This window comes from Oncorhynchus keta, unplaced genomic scaffold (genome assembly GCF_023373465.1).
Source record: "Oncorhynchus keta strain PuntledgeMale-10-30-2019 unplaced genomic scaffold, Oket_V2 Un_contig_1690_pilon_pilon, whole genome shotgun sequence".
Taxonomy (NCBI): domain Eukaryota; kingdom Metazoa; phylum Chordata; class Actinopteri; order Salmoniformes; family Salmonidae; genus Oncorhynchus; species Oncorhynchus keta.
This window is the reverse complement of record NW_026280186.1, coordinates 750,372-772,481: the sequence shown is the minus strand read 5'-3', so window position 1 is coordinate 772,481 and position 22,110 is coordinate 750,372. Positions and strand designations below refer to the sequence as shown.

Genomic DNA, 22,110 nt, shown 5'->3' with positions numbered 1-22,110 from the left:
AAATGTCAGAAAAACACACCAGCCAGCTGGCCTGCGCATGCTCTGAGGACGCGGCCGTCAGCTCAGAACAAAAGTGATGTAATTAAGCACGTGGAGCAATGAGTGTTGCAAAAGTGATTGCTTTTGCTAAAAACACTTTATCTGCCTTCCCCAAAAAAACTAGTTTGAAAAATTCAAACATACATTATTTTATGGAAGAAGATGTATGTTTCTGGACCATGCTACCTTGTCGACTACATGATCGAGCAGCACAGATTACTGTTGGATTTGTGAAGGGCGCTCCTCCCTCACCGCTTTTGCCCGTTAATGTCAATGGCCATAAACCAGTGTCCCGCAGCACAGCATCATCGAATCCGCTCATCGGTTCCTTCGAATGGGGACTCTGGTTTGGGCTGGGTGTGGGGTGTTCGGTCACATCTTTTGTTCCATGTGCGCAACGTGATGGGTGTTGAGATGCGTTGCTTACCATCAGTCACTTTGCAGGCTGACCTATGGTGAAGCAAAAATAGCCAGCTGGCTCTTACCTCAGCCAATAATATTTGAGAGCGAGGACAGGCATGAATGAAAAAGAACAGTGGTTTAATATTCAATTCTTTGTAGTAATAAAGCAATAATAAACACAACAAAGTTGTAAAAACAAGGATTACCTAAGTGATTGTTAAAAGTAATGTTTAATATTTCTGTAGTCACCATTATATTCATACCAAGCAGTCACCATGCATCTTAAGTGATTTTCCTTCTGTAAAATGAGATTATCATACAATTCAAGTCTAAAATCACAGTTGACACATATGACACTGTCTGAAATATGCATACATAAGCGTGATCTTCACCTCACCACTATCATCATCAGAATTTTTCTGTAAAAAAATACCACCAGTGTTAAAAGCATTAACATCACCAGTCACCAGTCTCTTTCCTGAGGTTCCCTGAAAGGTATTCCCAGATGGGTGAAGATTTCCTTCTCAGTGAGCGTGGGTCGTGGTGTCCCCCCATACACCTTCAAACTTCCTTGTCTCAACATGTCCCTGTTCAATGAGTGCTCTGATAGGCTCATGCGTTTTGTCTTGGCCAATGCCCTCATAGAGCGGTTAAAATGTGCCGAGCCGGATGAAGCACATGAGGGAGCAGGCAAACTCACCGTAGGGCACCACAATGATGTCGAGGCGGTGGTGGAGCCGGCCAGGTCCTGGCAGATGACACACACCCATGTACTTCTTATGCTCGCCACTCTCCTCATGGCTCACTAGGTCGTCCGTCAGGAAGCCTGAATAATTAAAAAAGAATGAACAAGAACTGGGTCGTATTCATTAGGGCACACTGTAATACATTTTTTTGAAAAAGAAAACACAAACGATCATGCCTAGTGAATTATGATCCTCTCAGCTTATCCCACTATTAAATACTTTAAATGAACAAATAAATGATGAATAATATCATGTTGAAAGAAGATGAATTGTCAATACAAGAGAGAAAAACTATTAATGTAGCTATAATTGGTTTGGGAATTCACCGACAGTTAATAAATCAAATGCCCTGTATTTGGACGTGTCCTCCTACCGCTCTGGTGGAGGCTCTGTAACACTTTGCTAAAGACACCCCGGTGGGACTTCCCATCTGGGTGAGAGATGAGGACGTCAACATCTCCACACGTGTCCTTCCCCCGGCGGTACGAACCACAGGCCAGGGTCCAGGAACTGAGCTGCCTCCTTCACCTATACAGTAGAAAAGGACAGGGATATGTTACCGTTTGTCATGGAATAACAGGGCTGCCTCCTTCACATATAGATACTGTACATGCACAACTTGAGAGGAACAAAGTTACAGTTCGCAATATCCAATAATTGTTTTGAGTTGGTAGCCTTTTACACTCGTACCTATACCCATATGTATAGGTGTTGAAAATGGCAGATTTGGGCACTAATAAGTGCCTAAATTGGGACGTAGTAGCTATACAGTAATTCATGACATCAGAGCTCAGGCTCTGCGCTTCACAGCGCTGTATGGGTTTGGACTGACAGCCGTTCTGAACTCGAGCACCGCGCGCGTTAAGAAGTTGCCCCACATCTCTCCCAGTACTTGGGCAAAATGTGATTTTTTTTTTTTTGTTCTCTTAGTGAGGTTAATGCTGTAAGTTAAGAGGGCTCTATGTACTTTGAAAGATGAGACGATGAGGATTATTATAATAAATACCACTTTGATGTCACACAAGCCAAACACCCGTGAGTCCAAATGTGCACTTCACATTTCCAAATCATAAAACTCATGGCATATACAGTGTCAGCGTTTATGATCACTATGTTTGATGTTACAAGATGACATGGCGACATACCCTGGGTTGTTCTGAACAGAATGAGCCTGTTTGTAATTCTGAAGATAATTTGCCACCTGAAAGCACTCATGACTCCTTTCTATGCGCACCAAAATTACAATCCGTTTCTCTGAATGACCTGGTGAAAGCTTAACTTATAACTTAGCTAGTCATGTTGCCAATAGAGCAAGCTTTCAAATCATGCCCACCTGACCCAGATTGTGAATTATGATAGACTGTTTTGGGATTGTGTAAACAGCAACAGTAAATTGTGTGATGGCGGGAATGCAAGGATGTGTTTTAAACTAAACAACTACAAGTGTGCTTGCTCTAGTTTCTCAATGTTACAGCTAGGAGAGGTAAAAACATATTTTTTTAAGTACCTTACAGTTGAAGACTTCTTTGATTCATAAAAGTGCATTGAAATTGCTTAGGAACTGTGCACACTTTGGATAGGTGTGTGGCAACTGGAGACACTAGTTAGTCCTCTCACTCAAACACTGGTAATTGTTTTGTCTTATGTTACACTTAACACTATTCCCGAAAAATGCGGGATATTATGTTACAGAATGTATCCAGAGTATTTTCAGATTTCGTTATCAAACAAATGCGGTGAAAAGCACAGTAAATGTAAAATGCACATAAAATCAACAGTGTAATGTTTGGATTCAGTCTTGTGTCAGGTGAAATGTTGTGTGCTCACCTTTGGTCTAATCATTTTCACAATCTCCAAACTGTTCCCTTTCAATTGCTACCATGGTTATGCATGTGCTTTTCATATTTCTTCTGTAAAAAGCATTTAAATTTAGCCCAATCCAAACAGGCCAATTCACAAGTGTAACGGGTTAATGACTGAATTATTCCAGTCTGGGCCATGTTTGTGCTTATTTACGATATTATAGTCGCATTCTCATTAAATATTCATTTTATGGCAAAAAAAATAAAATAAAATAAGGCTTAATCCATTCATTTAGACTACATTTTCAACATATTGATACAACCTAACTGATAAAACGGCATAGTTTTGATTTGTAAAGCTCAAATTAGAGTATAGTCTTGCACATCATGATATGTCATCAATGTCACAATATTCAATTTAAGCATAAAACGCCCAAATCTAGACCACACTGAATTAACTTCGTTTCACATACAGTGAAAAATGTTACTGTTTGGGATACAATATATGGTGGGGGCTAGGACAGGGACATTTTGATTGCTTAAAATACAGTCAAATCTGCGGTGGGGGGGTAGCCTGGGAATCCAAGTTGAATAGTTGTTTCCCTATTGTTATTCTGATACACTATTGTGTTTCACTATTGGCTCAGTTAAAAAACAACTGTGAAAAAGAGCAATTCAGCTTGGATCCCAGACCAGTAGTGGGGAGGACCACTTTGCATACAATGTATTTATCATGAATGGTTATGGGTTCTAGACTATGTTTCAAAGTTTTCCCCAGTAATTTTCTCTCAGGGGCCTTCATTATAACAAAACGTTTGGTTTGTTTCTTGTTCATATTTGGACTCAAAATAACATGCTGTACACGTGTTGAATTTTCAAGATGAGTCCTCAAGTTGTATTTATATTACCTACTTGAAATTAGAAAAGAAAATGGTGTATTTTCATAAAGCCTTGCCGGTCAACAGGTAAGCATTTGCCGTATTCAAGCAGGCCAGATATATTTTGACGACACTACCTATTATTTTGACAAGCCACAAGTCAAAAGGACACATGCTATAGTCATCTTTCTAATCTGCACTTTGTATCTGGCAGCCACGAAAGCAACAAGGATATCCAAGTAATACTATATGAAAACAACTGGCTTTGTACCCGGTGCTCCCAGTGACCAGGGCCGCGTTTCATTCCAGGATTACGTTCCCTCCCCTTCACAGATCTGATAGGACTGGACTGGTGAAAGCAATAAGGCAGAATCAGAGTTAGATAGAGGACTCATCTTTGTATCTGTGCAATTATACATGCGACAGCATGGAGCTATCTCCATTTAAATGTAGTCCATTTTCTTCTTCATTGGCTGATTGCACCCAACTCACAGGACTCCCCACGCAGTTGACTACTTTAAAGTGGTGGAAGCCCATGCTAAAACGGGTTATATCCATGATGAGTCCTCTACCTTTATGGGCGCAATCTAGATGAGTTTTTGCTTTACACCCACCCAGTTATCTTAGATACATGAAAGGGAGTGAACGGAGGCAGAGGGGGAGGAAACACCTTTCTGGAATGAAACACAGCCCTGGTATCTGCTGACATATGATGCGCCAAGTTTCTAAGAGTGAGTTCCCCCCCTTTGGGATGCGGCCGGCAGGACTCTGACAGAGAGTGGGATGTCTGCTTTCTCCATCACACACAGACCAGGCTAGGAGAACTGGACTGACAGTCTGCTTAGGGGCCAAGGCAAACTTAAAACATCTGAACTTGACTTTGAGGTCCCGTAGCATTTCACTTTATAAGATCTCTTGTTCGCAAGGGGGTTAGAGTACTGGACTGGAGACACTTTTCTAAAGAAACTCTCTTAACCCCACTAGATGAAGTGGGAAGAAGAGGCCTGTTTAGTCTATAACTAATATAATGTTTGAAGGTTACATTTTAACATTGATTGACCTTTAATTTGGGTGCTTGAGACAATAAGAGGGAGATGTGTTACCGTTTCTTCAATGGCGGCTGCCTCTTCTCTGGGCATCCGGTCCAGAAAGTCGTCGTAGTGTTTGAGTCCAATTATTTGGCTGTGGTTCAGATTGGCCTTGGTGCGGATGTCCTCCAAAGTGCGGAACCCCTAAAATGGAAAATATATATTTTTTAATCTCATGTCAAATCGATTTGTATCACACCATCAAACACTAAAATAACTGCACGCTCCACAATACAAAAATAACAAATCTTACACAGGCATAGCAGTGTTGCATGCAAAATCAGAGAGCGAGAAAGAGAGACACACAGACAGAGAGACTGACTGTGTGACAACCAACACCCTCTAAGATCAATCCATCTAACCTGTGTGTACCAAAGCTGGGCAGTCTTGGCCCCTGCCCCCCAGATATTGGTGAACATCTCCAGTACTGGCACTGCCTCTCCCAAGTGATCTATCTTACGGAGGTGCCCACTCTCCATGATCTCCATGACCTTGTCAGCCATCTTCTTGCCAATGCCCTGGATCTTACAGGCCTCCTGAAATTTGAGGCATGGTTTAGTCACATGGTTTAGTCCATTACAAGGAGTTAAAAGGCCCACTGCAGCCATTTTAATACTAATATAAAATCTTTCTGGATAGAAAATGTACCTTACTCTAATAGTTTTCCATTCAAATGGTCAAAAATCAACAAAAATAGCTTTTAAGCAAAAAAACTAAATTTTCTGAAGCAATAATTTAGCAAGGACTGTCACAGTGGGGAGGGAAAAACAGAAAAATAGCTGTTATTGGCAGAGAGGTTTGGAACTATGTTACTGGTCTACTAACTAATTTACCATGCTGAAACTCCACCCAGGTTTTTCCCCAAATAATGGAAGAGAGCAGCTGTGCCAGCATATTTTATTTTTGCTACTTTAATTACTGTGATTTTTGTATTTATATTGCAAGAAATGGCAGTTACAGGTGTTAAAAAACGCAAAGTTCAAACGGGGAGGCACTACCCTCCTCCAGGCCTCCCCCGCCGGTACTCAGCAGCACAACCTTGTTTAAAAAAACTTCTCAAACCATGCAAAACATGCTGATTAGAAGGTCCTGTGTAGATTGTGTTTTCAACAAATGAAGCAACTATCAGGAAATAACATTGATCACATAGTCACACTAACTCCACTATACACGTCAAGTTGCTTTTCCATCAGCATCTCATCAATGTGACGTTTTACTTGCTACACAGAGCACGGTGTTTTGAGAGCGGAGGAGCAGAGCGGGAGTGTCTGTATTCTATTTTTCCTACTAAACTATACCATATTAATTGATTATGCATAAGTACAATAGCTTTTGCTCAGTTTTTTGCAGGTACTAGTGGTTGAACTAAATGATCCTCTAATTTTACAACTTTCTAGATAGTCAATGTAGCTAGTAGTAGCAGCTTCGTAACTTCATAAATCTATGTAAAATAACCATCGGTGTATAGCTGAGGCCATATGCAACAATAATCAACTATTTCTCATTATTTCAATTCGCAAGAAAGAATGAAGTTGATTCTTGAGCTTGACGTAACACGCAGCGTTCATTGATTTAAAAGGAAGCATTTCCTCAACGACTTCATCAGCTGTTGTACAATATGATACAAAACACAGTAAAACAGCATTTTTACTGCACTGGGCCTTTAAGGGCTCCTTTCAGGACACCTGAAATTGAACCAGCAGCAATCAATTTATGCATCCATCTTGTCAATAACAGGGATGCAGTTGCGTAAACCAACCAACCACATTTCACAATGTTTGCAATTGTGCGAATAGAGAGACAGCAATGAATTATGCTGACACAAATACAAAATGGCTGACCATAATCACCAACTATACAGATATGGGACTAAATAACCTACCTCATAGGACGTGATAGGCTTGTGGTAGCTCTTGAGGGCGTTGACGGGTTTGGAGTAGCCCAGCGCTCTCCATCTGTCCCCCTGGTGAGTGTAGGCCTTGGCCAGCACCTCCAGTTTATCGGTGATGTGCTTGATGTGGTTGTCAACCTTGGACTGGGAGGACTGGGCACACACCCACTTCCCTGAGAGAGGCTTCTGTTGGGGGTCTGAGGGGGCAGTGGCAGGACTGGGGGTCTCGTCCTTGGGGTGCAAGCCATTGATCAGAGCCTCCAGATCGCTCTGGGAGACGCCATATTCTTCTTTGAAGTCATCTTTAGTGTCTTGGACCTATGGATACATGAAGTGTATAATTAGGGCCAGAATAAGCTATCATGCTGTGACAGGGTTAATGGTTATGTGGTCGTCAACCTTCAGTCTCATCTGGTTTTGTTTCATCAGAGATCGGCTGCTTCATGTCCTGTGTGGCTGGGAGTGGGATTTTGTTGAGTACGTCTTCTTTGACACCATCCTTTGTAGTTTTGATGTCTTTGTCGAGTAGGCTGTAGTCTGCTTTATCCAGCAGTCTCTGCTCACTGATGCATAAGTCAGGTGCACTTCAACAGATAAACTCCAGAGGGCAACCTGTCCACTTTGAGCAGCCTGAGAGCCCTGTCACAGTCCATACTGTCATCCACTACTACATAGGTGACTGTGGGACAGAGGGAACTCTCCGTTTGGCCTCCATTCTGGACAATCTGTTTCTGGAAGATCTGACGCTCCCGATGCCGGCTGGTAATATGTGTACGGTGACGCCCTGGAAAGCACTCCCTGAAATGGGATTGTGAAAAAGTAGTTTTACACACACACAGGGCTTGTTCAACATCGACTGCTGACTGATCTACCGTTATAAAATCGTTATTATTTGTAGATCTTTCAATCAGTCACAATTTGTCCAAAATGCATTACGAATGTGATGCTCTCAAACACGGCCCACACCTGTAACAGGTACAGTTTCATCAGACTTCCTCTTTGGTGGGGGGGAATCCTTTCCCTCGCGTGCCCCTGCTCTCTTCACTTTGGGGAAAGCTTTCATAATTCCGTAGGCAGACATTTCGCCAGGGAAAGGGGAGCTCTGAAAAATATAGAACAGAATGTGACAGCTGACACTGGCTAGCTAGCTAACTTTAGCTGACTAGCTAAGTTAGCTAGCAAGCAGACAACAACAACGGCATTTAACTGTTTTGAACAGCTGGGATTCACTCACTCCACTGAAATATGTTACGTTATATATTTATTAAACTAATTCACTATCATTGGTCGATAAACTCTTGAAAATACATATGTTTTACCCCTTTGGATGACCAAAACACAAACCAATGTGACAATGCAGATGGTTTAAAAATAATTAAACTTCCGGTACGTTATCGACCTATTTTTAGTTCTTGCACGACAAAGTTACATATTTTTCGAGAAAATATTGTAAAAGATTATGTATTATTTCTTGAGTAAATGTAAACATGTTTTGGACAGATTATGGAGTTTTAAAAAAGGAAAAAATAATTAAACGTTTCACGATGACCTCCGTTGCCGTGGCTACACGTGATGTTTCGGAAGTGTCCGTTTTTTGCAATATGGCTGTGCAGAGCTGGACAGCTCTCCTAAAAGCATCCACGAAAACCGCGTTAATACACGATGGTGAGTGAAACAGAGAGATGCAGACAAGTTATCATCATTATTGTGTTTTGTATCACAACATTTACCCTTACATTCATCTAGTAAGACGTCAGTGTCCATTATAAGCTCGCTAGCATTAGCTGCGAACTACCACTAACCTTCACTTTGCCTAGCAAATCTGTTTAGCAAAGATGACAGCTAGCTAGTTCACATTTAAATGCATTTCTATTGGTGCTTTACAAACCTCTTTCCAGGGAAAAGGAAGATACACTATCTCTTTGCAGATGGGAAAGAAATGGCAGAAGAATATGACTTGACAACAGATGAGCTCATTGGTAAGCTTGTTTCAGATTAGACAACATCTTCTAAAAAAGTATCCTGCATTAGCTACATTGCTTCCTGTGCATTATATTATTTCCACTCTCAGCTGTTGTTACTTACATCTATTCTTACTTTGCAGTACGAAAGTGGCGTTTGAAAAGCACCTTGAAGGGACAGGGACCATGGGAGATAGAAGTTGGAGAGCCAGTCCCATCTACTGTAGCCTGTTTGGAATCAGATGTTATCAAGGAAAACTGTTCAAACGTGAGTTGTATTATACAATATTTACATCTGTTATATTTCAGGCCATGATCTAAATTGCTAATTGATTCTCGTTCACTATCACCAACAGTACTCATCCAAATGTGTCAACTAATACTTTTACGATCCTGGAATTAACTTCATTTTCATCATTTCACTATTCAATTAATTGTCAATCAAACAGTATGCATTTAACAGTACAATGCTCTTTTGTATTTCCTCAGCCTGTATTTATGCGCAAAGACACAAAGACCAGTTTCCAGTGGAGAGTCCGGAACCTTCCGTACCCCAAAGAGGTCTACAACATTTCAGTGGAGCCTGATCAACGATGCTGCATCATACGAACGAATAACAAAAAGTAACATCCGAATAGCCTCTATTCCACTCTCATGCCAAAATGGCTTTACTAGTTATGCATACAGTTATGTTTCCCCTCCTAAGAAATCTACTGATAAACTGCTAGGCCTATATAACTTTAAATATTGTTAACTACAGGTCCCTGAAAAGTGATACCACATTCAAAGTCTATATAATTTATACAGTTGTAACATCTTCACAATGGAGAAGGCATCCTATATTTTATTTTATTTTCTTTGTCAGTGCTTGTTACAGTTCCGCATATGTAAGTGAGGCTGGCTCTCCTATAGGTGGCACTGTTGACAAAAATATTGATCTCTTGCCTTCAAGAAACCCTTTTCTCACTGTGGTGTGTTGATCCTTTGCAGGTACTACAAGAAGTTTAATGTTCCTGATCTGGACCGAAGCCAGCTGCCATTGGATAGTTCCGCGCTCAACGTCACCCATGCCAATAACACGTTAATCGTCAGTGTAAGTACTCCTGACAACAACAACAACTAACAAACCAACTACAGTACTTCTCAAATCCCACCTTGGGTGATTTTACACTGCAAGTCTTATATCCAATATACAGAGACTGATAGGCAAACTATAAGTTGATACTGGAGACTAGATTGAAACTCTATTTTTGTATTCGTCTCACTTGTATCAGAACACGCCTATAAACTCAAGGGAATCATTGAATTACTTAGAACAAACATTAGGATAGCCTACTAAGTATCTGATGAAGAGATCGACCATTGCTTTATGTGTATACCTATCATAATCGGTTTCTCTGTACTATTCGATTTCTTATTCCTTGTGTTTGTTAAAATTGGCACCCTATTCCCTATATATTGCACTACTTTTGAGCCCGACTCTGGTCGAAAGTAGTGCACTATATAGGGAATAAGAAGCCTCTGTTATCCCACTTTAGGTCAAACATTACACTACAGGATGTACGTGGAAGGGAAATGGGTTTCTGTAGAGGTAATGACATATTCTGCCTTTCAGCAATGAATTATGCCGACACAAATACAAAATGGCCGACCATAATCCCCAACTATGCAGATATGGGACTAAATAACCTACCTCATAGGACGTGATAGGCTTGTGGTAGCTCTTGAGGGGGTTGACGGCTTTGGAGTAGCCCAGCGCTCTCCATCTGTCCCCCTGGTGCGTGTAGGCCTTGGCCAGCACCTCCAGTTTATCTGTGATGTGCTTGATGTGGTTGTCAACCTTGGACTGGGAGGACTGGGCACACACCCACTTCCCTGAGAGAGGCTTCTGTTGGGGGTCTGAGGGGGCAGTGGCAGGACTGGGGGTCTCGTCCTTGGGGTGCAAGCCATTGATCAGAGCCTCCAGATCGCTCTGGGAGACGCCATATTCGTCTTTGAGTCATCTTTAGTGTCTTGGACCTATGGATACATGAAGTAATGAAGTAATGAAGTGTATAATTAGGGCCAGAATAAGCTATCATGCTGTGACAGGGTTAATGGTTATGTGGTCGTCAACCTTCAGTCTCATCTGGTTTTGTTTCATCAGAGATCGGCTGCTTCATGTCCTGTGTGGCTGGGAGTGGGATTTTGTTGAGTACGTCTTCTTTGACACCATCCTTTGTAGTTTCGATGTCTTTGTCTGGGTCGAGTAGGCTGTAGTCTGCTTTATCCAGCAGTCTCTGCTCACTGATGCATAAGCCAGGTGCACTTCAACAGATAAACTCCAGAGGGCAACCTGTCCACTTTGAGCAGCCTGAGAGCCCTGTCACAGTCCATACTGTCATCCACTACTACATGGGTGACTGTGGGACAGAGGGAACTATATAGGGAATAAGAAGCCTCTGTGTTATTCCACTTTCGGTCAAACATTACACTACAGGATGTACATGGAAGGGAAATGGGTTTCTGTTGAGGTAATGACCTATTCTGCCTTTCCTTTCCAGTACAAGAAGCCTAAGGAGATATTAACCCTTGAGCACGAGCTACTCCGGGAGGTGAAGAAACTGAAGGGAACCAGTGAAGGGGACGTCGACTGCAAAACACAATGAAGTCCCAGTGTGGATCTGAGGGGGTGTCACTCAAACAAGTTGTTTTTGATTTGCACTGGTGATGCAGTATCCTGTATGTTTTCTACTCTGATTTCTGGTTCTCAATGGGATTCCACTATTTGAACATTTTTGCACAGTGCCTTGTCCATACTTTCCATTGTGTTTATTGCGGTCGGGGCGGGGGGATGTGGGATTGAGACAGTGAATTACAAACATAGTTACTTGTTTAAATTTGTTAGTTTTTGATGGAACACTTATAAGTGTTCTGTCAAAAAGGTATTGAGAAATGTCACTGCTGCTCTGTAAAAAGTTCTGAATTGTTGTTGTCGAGATACGAACACTTGGGTTCATTACGTGATGTTGTCCTTTGAAGATTAATACAATTCCATAACATTGTTAACTGTCTCTACATCTCTCCTTTCCCTCGACTATGCAAACTATTAGTTGTTAAAATAGTCCAAACGCAGAGAGTTCATCCCCCTCCCACAATTCTTGGTCTCCTTCCCTTGTAAAACACTTTAACACACAATGCCTTTTCCCTATTCTTTCCACACACATAAACACACACACACTGTTCTCGACGGGGTCGCCCTTACAAGCACGTCCCATTTGTGTTAACTGATTACCCTTATGCTCATGATTGTGCAGCCCAGAGTAGGCCACCCTGAAAGCCATTATGACCGAGCTAGCCAGTACTAGCAGGTCTTACTGGTCCCCTGAGCCTCGCCCTGTCCTCCAGGGGGTCACTTTACTGGCCCAGAGTCCTCCAACAAGTCCTCTCGCAAACCCCAAGACTGGGGATAGCCAAGGATAGGTATGGAGCTTGGATGACAGAAGCACTATATTACTGGGAAGTGAACAAGTCGTATGCTTCTTTGTAAATATAGGTTCTTGCATGACAGTAGTACTGAATTACTGCAAAGTGGGAAAAGGTTGTAGTCTCTTTTGTAACTCGAGTACCACGGTGAGCCACAATGAGAAACGTTATCTGACTGAATGCTTGCTAACGTTGACCAACAAACTCTAGGGAGATGAGTATCAAGACATATCTGACTAAGCTAATACGACTGACATTTGACCATCAAAGTTTGATTGAATGAAACGAAAACAAGTGAAGTTTTACTGATTTACTTTTTAACACAATGTGTTATTGCCATAGCAGCTGACCGAGAGCAGTTCAAAACAAAACATAGATGCTGCGTGAAAAGAAAACAATGCTGCAAAAAAAAAGGAACAATTTCATTTAAATATAGATTCCTCTAACCTAGTGGTGATTCCTTGCATTTCTGGGACTCTATGTGCCTAACCAAGTGAGCAGTACAAGGGCTAAACACAGCGACTAAACCACAGGTCACTCACTATTGTGCTTTGCGTAGTTCCTAAAGGGGAGGAGATATGTCATGGGATTTGGGAACCAGATCCAACCAAAGCATAAGATCTGAGAAATAAATTCTCAAGTAATTTCTCAAATCAAGAGTTGCTGTTGGATTGCTTTGACTTTGTGTTGTCCAAATCAAATCTTGGACACGGAATGAAACGACCATTTGGAGGGTGATTTGCGTACACTGCTGTCTTTTCTCACTTGGCAGAGCAGGATAATGCTTCAATTAAAGTGCACAACGTGTCCTAGTAGCCATGAGGATAGCCATTCATTTCTCAATAGGAGTAACAATAATAACACTGAAAGTTCAGTTTTTACTCTGTCAGATTTATGGAACCTTTTTGATCACAGCTTTTAGTTGTTCATTTGTTTGCAAGCCCTCAAAGCTGGCGGCGCTTAGCGCTTAGCTATACTGAAAAACCATTCGGCATATTTAGAATCCGACCTTTAGCAAACAACCAATAGGACATCTAGACTTCAAACAGTCAGAAAGAGAGAGGAAGGGAATAGAGCGAGAGAGAGAGGGTCTGCTCTGATTCTGTGGTGCAGCCAGGCCGTCCGGGTCTTCTTCCCCATCATCTGATTCTGTTGTGCAGCCAGGCTGTCCGGGTCTTCTTCCCCATCATCTGATTCTGTTGTGCAGCCAGGCCGTCCGGGTCTTCTTCCCCATCATCTGATTCTGTGGTGCAGCCAGGCCGTCCGGGTCTTCTTCCCCATCATCTGATTCTGTTGTGCAGCCAGGCCGTCCGGGTCTTCTTCCCCATCATCTGATTCTGTTGTGTAGCCAGGCCGTCCGGGTCTTCTTCCCCGTCATCTGATTCTGTGGTGTAGCCAGGCCGTCCGGGTCTTCTTCCCCGTCATCTGATTCTGTTGTGTAGCCAGGCCGTCCGGGTCTTCTTCCCCGTCATCTGATTCTGTTGTGCAGCCAGGCCGTCCGGGTCTTCTTCCCCGTCATCTGATTCTGTTGTGTAGCCAGGCCGTCCGGGTCTTCTTCCCCGTCATCTGATTCTGTTGTGTAGCCAGGCCGTCCGGGTCTTCTTCCCCGTCATCTGATTCTGTTGTGTAGCCAGGCCGTCCGGGTCTTCTTCCCCGTCATCTGATTCTGTGGTGTAGCCAGGCCGTCCGGGTCTTCTTCCCCGTCATCTGATTCTGTTGTGTAGCCAGGCCGTCCGGGTCTTCTTCCCCATCATCTGATTCTGTTGTGCAGCCAGGCCGTCCGGGTCTTCTTCCCCATCATCTGATTCTGTGGTGCAGCCAGGCCGTCCGGGTCTTCTTCCCCATCATCTGATTCTGTGGTGCAGCCAGGCCGTCCGGGTCTTCTTCCCCGTCATCTGATTCTGTTGTGCAGCCAGGCCGTCCGGGTCTTCTTCCCCGTCATCTGATTCTGTGGTGCAGCCAGGCCGACCGGGTCTTCTTCCCCGTCATCTGATTCTGTTGTGCAGCCAGGCCGTCCGGGTCTTCTTCCCCGTCATCTGATTCTGTGGTGTAGCCAGGCCGTCCGGGTCTTCTTCCCCGTCATCTGATTCTGTGGTGTAGCCAGGCCGTCCGGGTCTTCTTCCCCGTCATCTGATTCTGTGGTGTAGCCAGGCCGTCCGGGTCTTCTTCCCCGTCATCTGATTCTGTTGTGCAGCCAGGCCGTCCGGGTCTTCTTCCCCGTCATCTGATTCTGTTGTGCAGCCAGGCCGACCGGGTCTTCTTCCCCGTCATCTGATTCTGTGGTGCAGCCAGGCCGACCGGGTCTTCTTCCCCGTCATCTGATTCTGTGGTGCAGCCAGGCCGACCGGGTCTTCTTCCCCGTCATCTGATTCTGTTGTGCAGCCAGGCCGACCGGGTCTTCTTCCCCGTCATCTGATTCTGTGGTGCAGCCAGGCCGACCGGGTCTTCTTCCCTGTCATCTGATTCTGTTGTGCAGCCAGGCCGTCCGGGTCTTCTTCCCCGTCATCTGATTCTGTTGTGTAGCCAGGCCGTCCGGGTCTTCTTCCCCGTCATCTGATTCTGTGGTGTAGCCAGGCCGTCCGGGTCTTCTTCCCCGTCATCTGATTCTGTGGTGTAGCCAGGCCGACCGGGTCTTCTTCCCCGTCATCTGATTCTGTTGTGCAGCCAGGCCGTCCGGGTCTTCTTCCCCGTCATCTGATTCTGTTGTGCAGCCAGGCCGACCGGGTCTTCTTCCCCGTCATCTGATTCTGTGGTGCAGCCAGGCCGACCGGGTCTTCTTCCCCGTCATCTGATTCTGTGGTGTAGCCAGGCCGACCGGGTCTTCTTCCCCGTCATCTGATTCTGTGGTGTAGCCAGGCCGACCGGGTCTTCTTCCCCGTCATCTGATTCTGTGGTGCAGCCAGGCCGACCGGGTCTTCTTCCCTGTCATCCGATTCTGTTGTGTTGCCAGGCCGAACGGGTCTTCTTCCCCCTGTCATTTGGCCTCTGCCGGTCATGCTCAGTTGCTCCTGGGAAAGAGAGGAGGGTTTCTTTCTGCCACGTCCTTTCATTCCCGAACGCCTCTTCCCAGCCATTCCCCTTCTTTCAGCCGGTGCCACATTTTGCCACACTGAGCCCCGGTGCTCTTTCGCTTTCCCTCCCTCCCTCCCTCCCTCCTGTGAGACTAGCTTCTTTTTGATAACTGACCCCTCCTCGTGTTATTATTCGAACCCACTATTGTATCACATGTCCTTTTATATGAGGGCCACAAAGGGCCCATTTGACCACAGGGTTACGGTGTGTGATCGTGAGAAATGCAACTACATGGTGGTAACCTTTGTCTCGAAACAAAATTGTGGGCTGACCTCATCTGCTTTTAATGCATAGCCCCAACTATTCAGGCCCAAGTCTCACTTGCTGAGCACATTGAATTGCAGTAGCCTGTCACAGATATTGCCCATCAGTTATCTGGGGCTCCAGTTTTTTAGGCAACGTTAGAACCTTTTGGGACCCCAAAGTGACCCAGCTATAAAAATGGTTAGAAACGGCGCATTAACTCAAACTTCTTTTGTGATTTTAATACACACTCTACAATAAATATTTCCATTATTTAAATGTATTTTACAAATCTTCCAATTAAAAATATATTCATATATGTAGAAAACAGATGAACGAAAATGGCCTCCTAAATGCTAAATAATGTGTTTTACATGTATTCACTGTTATTTAGTTGATGCAACCACATGATGATCCAAAGATAGCTGCCATGTAATCTGTATTCATTATTTCTCTCTCATAACATCCTCTCTTTATAGCTGTGTAGGGTTATCACTAAGCCCAAGATGTCCTTTCATTCATTCAAATCTCATCGAGTGCTTGAGCACTAAAATCGTCCTCTGGTTATAAAAACTCTTTCCTACGAATAAACCTCGGCCTGACGTAGCAGATTAGATCGTCTACTCATTGTTTTTTAGACACAATCCAGTACAAAACACAACAAAAAGGAGTCCTTGCAAGGAGCAGAAATGTGGTAGTGGTATTTTAGTTTGGTGTGTTCCCCTCCCTCCCTATGCTTCCTCTTCTTCTTCGTCTGTTCTTTCCTCAGTGGGCCCCTGAGCTGTGGTGATGGGTATGTTTAGTCCTCCGGGGGTGGAAGGGGACCACGGGGAGGGGGAGGACATCAAAGGGCTGGGTGTCACCCAGGAGGTGGCCCTTGGGCTGGCGTTTCATGAAGTGGGCCTCCCTCTGGTGTTGCTTGGTCCTGGAGGCCTTGCGGGGCCTTCCTTTACGCGTGAAGGCCATGTACCAGCCCTCATATTTAGCGTTCTGGAGAGCAGTGTAGTTGTTCTCCAGAACGATCTCCGTGAAGATGCAGTCTTTACCACGCCCCTTCCGCTGTTAGAGAGAGAGGAGGGGGTGGGTGTGAGGGTGAGGGTGAAAGACAGAATGACGGAATGATTTAGGGGGTCAGTCTCTGAGGATGTTAAAATATTGTTTTGACAAGTAAATGTCCTATCAATCCTTCAAGTTTCTTTCCAAATCATGTCCCAACTCCCTACAAGGGCTTTTCTGGTCATAACTCAAGTGAAGAGCCTTACACAGGACAGACATAACTTTTCCCTGAAACTTTGTGCTCATGGTCACAGTCAAAATGATGACCGAATTTATTGAACTCAACCAACCTCCAGGGCTCACATGAAAAGAGATGTACATTTCAATGTGACTTCCCTAAATAAAGGATTAATAAATAAATCTAATATTTACCTTGCCAATCAATTTCCCCGTCTTGTTCATGCAGATGTAGTAGCCCGTCTTTGCCCCTTTGATCCGAATACGACTACCAAACGTGTCCGTCTCCACCACAAGTTTGGCTAGAAAAACACAAAACACATCATATTCTTAATGAACTTTATTCAGCTCAGATACAATGCACAATGATTCTCAAGCTTATGAGGTTATTCTATTTTGTGAACACGATATGCATTTGTAACTTTGAGCTAAAACCTTTGTGAAAAATAATCCAATAGCGGTATCATTTGAGACTGAGTTGAACTTGAAGACTGTGAGACTATGCCGGCCCAGTAGTATTGACGTGATGACATCAGAAAGGGTGTAAAGTTATTGTCATGACTGGTTCAGACGACTACATTTAACCTCGATCTAATAACCTTAAGTTATGTGTTATATTATGATGACTTTAGCAGAGTTCTACTACTCGTTATCATGGCATCAATCTTGCATGCAGCGGGGAGACAAGTATTGTATATATGGCAAAACATTCAAACATAAATTAAATTCGAAACATTGGCAAAAAACACTCAAGTCTTTTAGAATAGCAGCAAGTGGCTTTGCCTTCGCACTGAGCCATTGTCACTGAACGGCTATAAAATGCCGCGCTACGTTCCACTTAGATGATGGGGAGGAAGGAGGAACGAGGAGTGAGAGAACATAGCGGTCAGCGACACAGCCACAAAAGCACCGAGCAGTGGTCAGATTTGGGCCTGCTACAAGAGTGACACCCACTTAGGACATGCACGCTCGAGCCAAGGCGAGGTGTGTGTGTGTGTGTGTGTGTGTGTGTGTGTGTGTGTGTGTGTGTGTGTGTGTGTGTGTGTGTGTGTGTGTGTGTGTGTGTGTGTGTGTGTGTGTGTGTGTGTTTGAGGGAGAGGGAGATGAAGAAAGAAGAACAGAGAGAGGAAAGTGGGGATCAAATGAAGATGCTGACTTCACCGCTCTTTATAAACTGAGTCATACATTGAGTTGTAAAGCAGTGAAAATTCCTCATTAAATTACACTCCAAAAAGCAGGCAGCAGGCTTAGGGAGAAATAGATGGTTGTGGTGGAAAGATGGCTAGACAGACCAAAAAAATACTTTGGTGACAGGAATTTGCTCCCTTTAAATTTCAGACAATGTTTTCCAGACAATCCCAACCTAGCATAGATTTAATCAAAACAGCTGTCTATATTGTACACTTTGTCCACAGGCTGTACTCTAAGAAAAAAAATGTTCTAAAATGGTTCTTTAACTGTCCCCGTAGGATACGCCCTTTTGGTTCCAGGTAGAACCATCTTGGGTTACATCTAGAAACCTCTGTAGAAAGGGTTCTACATGGAACCCGAAAGGATTCAATCTGCAACCAAAAAGGGTTCTCCAATGGGGACTGCCGAATAACCTTTTAAGGGTCTCGATAGCACTTTTTTTCAAATAGTGCATAGGAGGCCTATGAATAAGTCTAGACCACCACTGTTGAGAAATACACATTTTTAACTTCATGTGGATGAAACAGTGCGATGCGGTTGCCCTGGGAAATGTTGTGCTAATTGTTCCACTTGGCAGAAATGTAGTTTACCCAAACCCTTCCAAAAACAATGCATTGTCTATAAGGGCCATTCAGCACCACCATAAGTGAGTTAAAACAATTCTGATTGATCAATGACATTTATCACATTTTTGTAATTCTCGTGGCAAATGTCAATCAGTCACTGATATTTTAAACCACTAAATCTAATGTAAAAATGTCGTACTTTTTTTTGGTATGTTTAAGCAGATATGAATGAATTTATTTTGTGTTCAAATGATGGACTTGGGAGAGCTACTGTGTATTTATAGCATTTAAATATTTCGGTATTTGAATATTCATTGACATGTGTCCATCAAAGACCAATGGGGGACAGAATTAAATAAAAACACATTCGCCTCAAATAACTTTGGGTAAAAAAATAGGGCGTCTCAAGGTTATGAAAATTGCAAGTCATATGTCTTTCTTTCAACCGCTTCTGAGAGGGTAAGCTACTCAGTAAGGTAGAAAGTAAGACGAGTTCTGATGTGTTTACCAGATATTCTGAGTGGGTTTCTCCCGAGAATCCCAGTCCAGAACAATACTATAGAATCCATTTCGAATGAATTTTCTCCCTCCCGCCTCCTACTCAAACCTAAACTTCATGCTGAATAGAACTGTTTGCTTTTTAAATGGTAATATTTTCATAATATACCTACTGTTCTTCTCCAATAGGCCTACATGTCTTGTAAATTGACGTGTCCATAAGTAGATTTAGGTCATTTCAAAATCTGGAATAAGCCTACAATTATTACGGAAATGCCTAGGTCTACCTGAAGGCACCCATTTGGTGCTAGGCGTGATTTATTCGTTTCTTACCGTGCACAGCTCCGTCGTCGCCCATGGCATTCACTTTCTTATTGCCCAGAACCTGGACATGTTTGCCGCTGGTCCGGCTGTAGAGCTGGTAGGTCCGAATCAACCGGCGGCTCATCCGGTCAGACAACCGGCACTGCTCGTTCACATGGTGCTTGAAATTAGGAGGTGTGGAGTGGGACTGCACTGTGTTCTATCAAACAAGAAAAACACATACAAAATAAATCATGAATAAAAGCATTGAAGTAAAAAAATAAAACATAAATGAGAGAATAGCCGAACTGATAATTAATGCGATAATTAATGCGAATTGATGTTCAGTCTAAATGAATGAGAAGCAGATCAAGTTATTTTCCAGCTAAAACCCATATATATATATATTTCAATGAACACCAATCATATGCTTTTCATATGGAGTTAGGCTATAGGCATTTCAAAGGGAATTGCGGGCACATGTTTTTTAGAAGAGAAAAAGTGCCCTTGCACGGTGAGTGTTTGGGGAGATGCACGCAGCGAGTCCGCTGTCCTCACTCGAGATGACATGCCTATGATAGGTTGTTTTACCACGAATGATCTTTCACCCCCATCTCCCTTAGCTATATCCCTTAACGATTATTTTTCAATTCAGCCATACGCCATCCCCATATGTTTTAACAGTTACCTTTTAGGCTCGCTTTTACGTCTTTTCAAGATGTTTGACTTGTTGCCAACTGCTTAGGGCTCATAATAAAATGTTTTCATTGTTATTACACTTTTATTGCAGATATGCAAACGATTTGGATTATTATCAATAAGAATAAAAACGCTTGTAAATGGGTATAATTAGTTGCATTGATGGACTGAAATCGTTTTAAGGGGCTATGAAATGTTATTGTATGCCCATTGCGCTGCAAACTTCATAAAAATGCATGCAAGTTCGTACCTGTGTGCAAAAACACAGCGCTAAGAACTGAAGTAACCTGAAACATAAAAAAATAATCATATTTATGTTTCATATACATTTCCAAATATGTCAAGTAACTCTATAGGCCTATATTGCCAATTCCTTAAATCATCAGTTCCGTTCAGTAGTATAATAACTCACAGGTAGCCTAATCTCGATGTTCTAAGCCTCATATTGAAATAAGTCAAATATTTCTTCATGAATTCCACTATTCCAATTCCACATGAGTTCTCTGGGAAATAACAGTCCTTCCCAGCGGGAATTTCAGCATGGATTTGATCTCCCTCCTGTTACAGCTTATAAATTGATAGCCGGACGATGGAGATCCAGAAACAACTGAAGGTTCGGTCCAATGTTCCAGGTAGGATTCACATTCACTCATTGACAGTATTCACAATAAAACGTTCCGGGACGATTTAAAGACGTTCAGGGGGCCATCCAGAATTACAAGTCCCAGGGACAGAGATCGCACTGTGATCAAGCGACCACCGTTATTCCACCAGTCGGTCAATTCCCCCTCGTGTCAATCATCCCTCCTCTGCAGAATTCAAGGTCTTCTTTGATGTTGCTTAGTAGAGATAATGTATATCCCGGTTGCTTTCGTGGAATTGTAATACATCCGTATGCACTGGTGGGATGGAGTTATTACGCGCATGGAGATTAGCCTATTTGTATGCATATTTTACGCGCGACAGTGAGGAAGGAGATGCATGTCCATCCAATAAGAAATACAAAGGTGAATCTTGCATAGACATGAATTAAAAATGGTAGCGAAATGTATAGTTATATGTATTTACAGCCACTGGTGATGTTTGCCTCTCAAAGAAACGCTGTTAGATGGTCGGTATAGCGGGGCTCCAATGTCAACCTCCCACACGTGTGTTTCTTGTGGTCCGGTTTTCTTCAGAATACAGCGGCTCCTGCCCTCATCATTTAAATACTTTCACTTGCGGGAAAGGCAATATCCTTGCAGAGTGCAGGCGGAGCCTTTGGTGGGAGATAGTAACAGGCTGAGGAGGACTGAAAGTGGCATGTATTGATTGACACCTGACCATGTTGAGGTATTTCACAAATATCAGGCACATTCATTGACTAGGCTTTGTGCCTTAATAGGCTACTTCCAGTGCTGGGATTGTTCCCGATTTCACAAGTTATCAAACATGAATGTTTCAGCTCAATTCTTGATAGATAAAACATGAACAATTATTTGTCAACTAATCACAAGAGAATAGCAAGGAAACAAAGCCTCTGTTCCCTGGAATCTACTTAAGAAAATATACAGCTACATTAACCTCTTTCCCTACTGCAGGTTAGTGGTTGTTTCATACTGCAGGTTAGTGGTTGTTTCATACTGGAGGTTAGAGGTGTTTTGAAGGACTCTGTTGTTATATATGACAAAACTGAAATGCTGAATTGTTTCAATGAGTACTTTGTATAATCTGGTAGGCTGTTTGATTCGGTGTCCTCTGTCTCTGTACAACCCTGTGTGGATGAACCAGTGTCCTCTGTCTCTGTACAACCCTGTGTGGATGAACCAGTGTCCTCTGTCTCTGTACAACCCTGTGTGGATGAACCAGTGTCCTCTGTCTCTGTACAACCCTGTGTGGATGAACCAGTGTCCTCTGTCTCTGTACATCCCTGTGTGGATGAACCAGTGTCCTCTGTCTCTGTACAACCCTGTGTGGATGAACCACTGAGAGCTGGTCAAGCTTTTTGCCATTCTTAGTGCAGGTGGTACATAAAGCCCTGAAATCCTTAGATC

General features: G+C 43.2%; 2 protein-coding genes and 1 pseudogene across 3 annotated transcripts in view; 1 reads left to right on the top strand and 2 right to left on the bottom strand.

Annotated features, from left to right (window-relative positions):
• Positions 1 to 558: 558 nt before the first annotated feature.
• LOC118377188 (DNA polymerase lambda-like) lies at positions 559 to 8,280 on the bottom strand (annotated as a pseudogene).
• Positions 7,565 to 11,984, top strand: LOC118383241 (protein DPCD-like). Of its 2 annotated transcripts, none has more exons than XM_052503256.1 (6): positions 7,565 to 7,617; positions 8,745 to 8,825; positions 8,951 to 9,075; positions 9,297 to 9,430; positions 9,798 to 9,900; positions 11,351 to 11,984. In XM_052503256.1, the coding sequence occupies exons 1-6, from the start codon at positions 7,599 to 7,601 to the stop codon at positions 11,453 to 11,455; spliced, it is 567 nt and encodes a 188-aa protein (XP_052359216.1). In that variant the 5' UTR covers positions 7,565 to 7,598; the 3' UTR covers positions 11,456 to 11,984. The 2 variants fall into 2 exon arrangements, with proteins under 2 accessions (XP_052359216.1, XP_052359215.1); XM_052503255.1 differs by lacking the exon at positions 7,565 to 7,617 and adding an exon at positions 8,349 to 8,511.
• A 3,095-nt stretch (positions 11,985 to 15,079) lies between these two features.
• Positions 15,080 to 22,110, bottom strand: part of LOC118377190 (fibroblast growth factor 8b-like) — a 33,498-nt gene continuing 26,467 nt past the window's right edge. The window contains exons 5-7 of the mRNA XM_052503285.1: positions 19,409 to 19,598; positions 17,016 to 17,122; positions 15,080 to 16,646 (exon numbers count right to left, since the gene is read on the bottom strand). Of these exons, the coding sequence (XP_052359245.1) occupies positions 16,353 to 16,646; positions 17,016 to 17,122; positions 19,409 to 19,598 (591 nt within the window). The 3' untranslated portion in view covers positions 15,080 to 16,352. The remainder of the gene's footprint in view (positions 16,647 to 17,015; positions 17,123 to 19,408; positions 19,599 to 22,110) is intronic.

Bases quoted from the DNA above. Each gene is read 5' to 3' on its own strand.
- LOC118383241 (XM_052503255.1), top strand. From the start codon at position 8,391: ATGACCTCCGTTGCCGTGGCTACACGTGATGTTTCGGAAGTGTCCGTT. The intron at 8,512-8,744 runs GTGAGTGAAACA...ACCTCTTTCCAG, and splicing joins AACCGCGTTAATACACGATG to GGAAAAGGAAGATACACTAT. The intron at 9,431-9,797 runs GTAACATCCGAA...GATCCTTTGCAG, and splicing joins ATACGAACGAATAACAAAAA to GTACTACAAGAAGTTTAATG.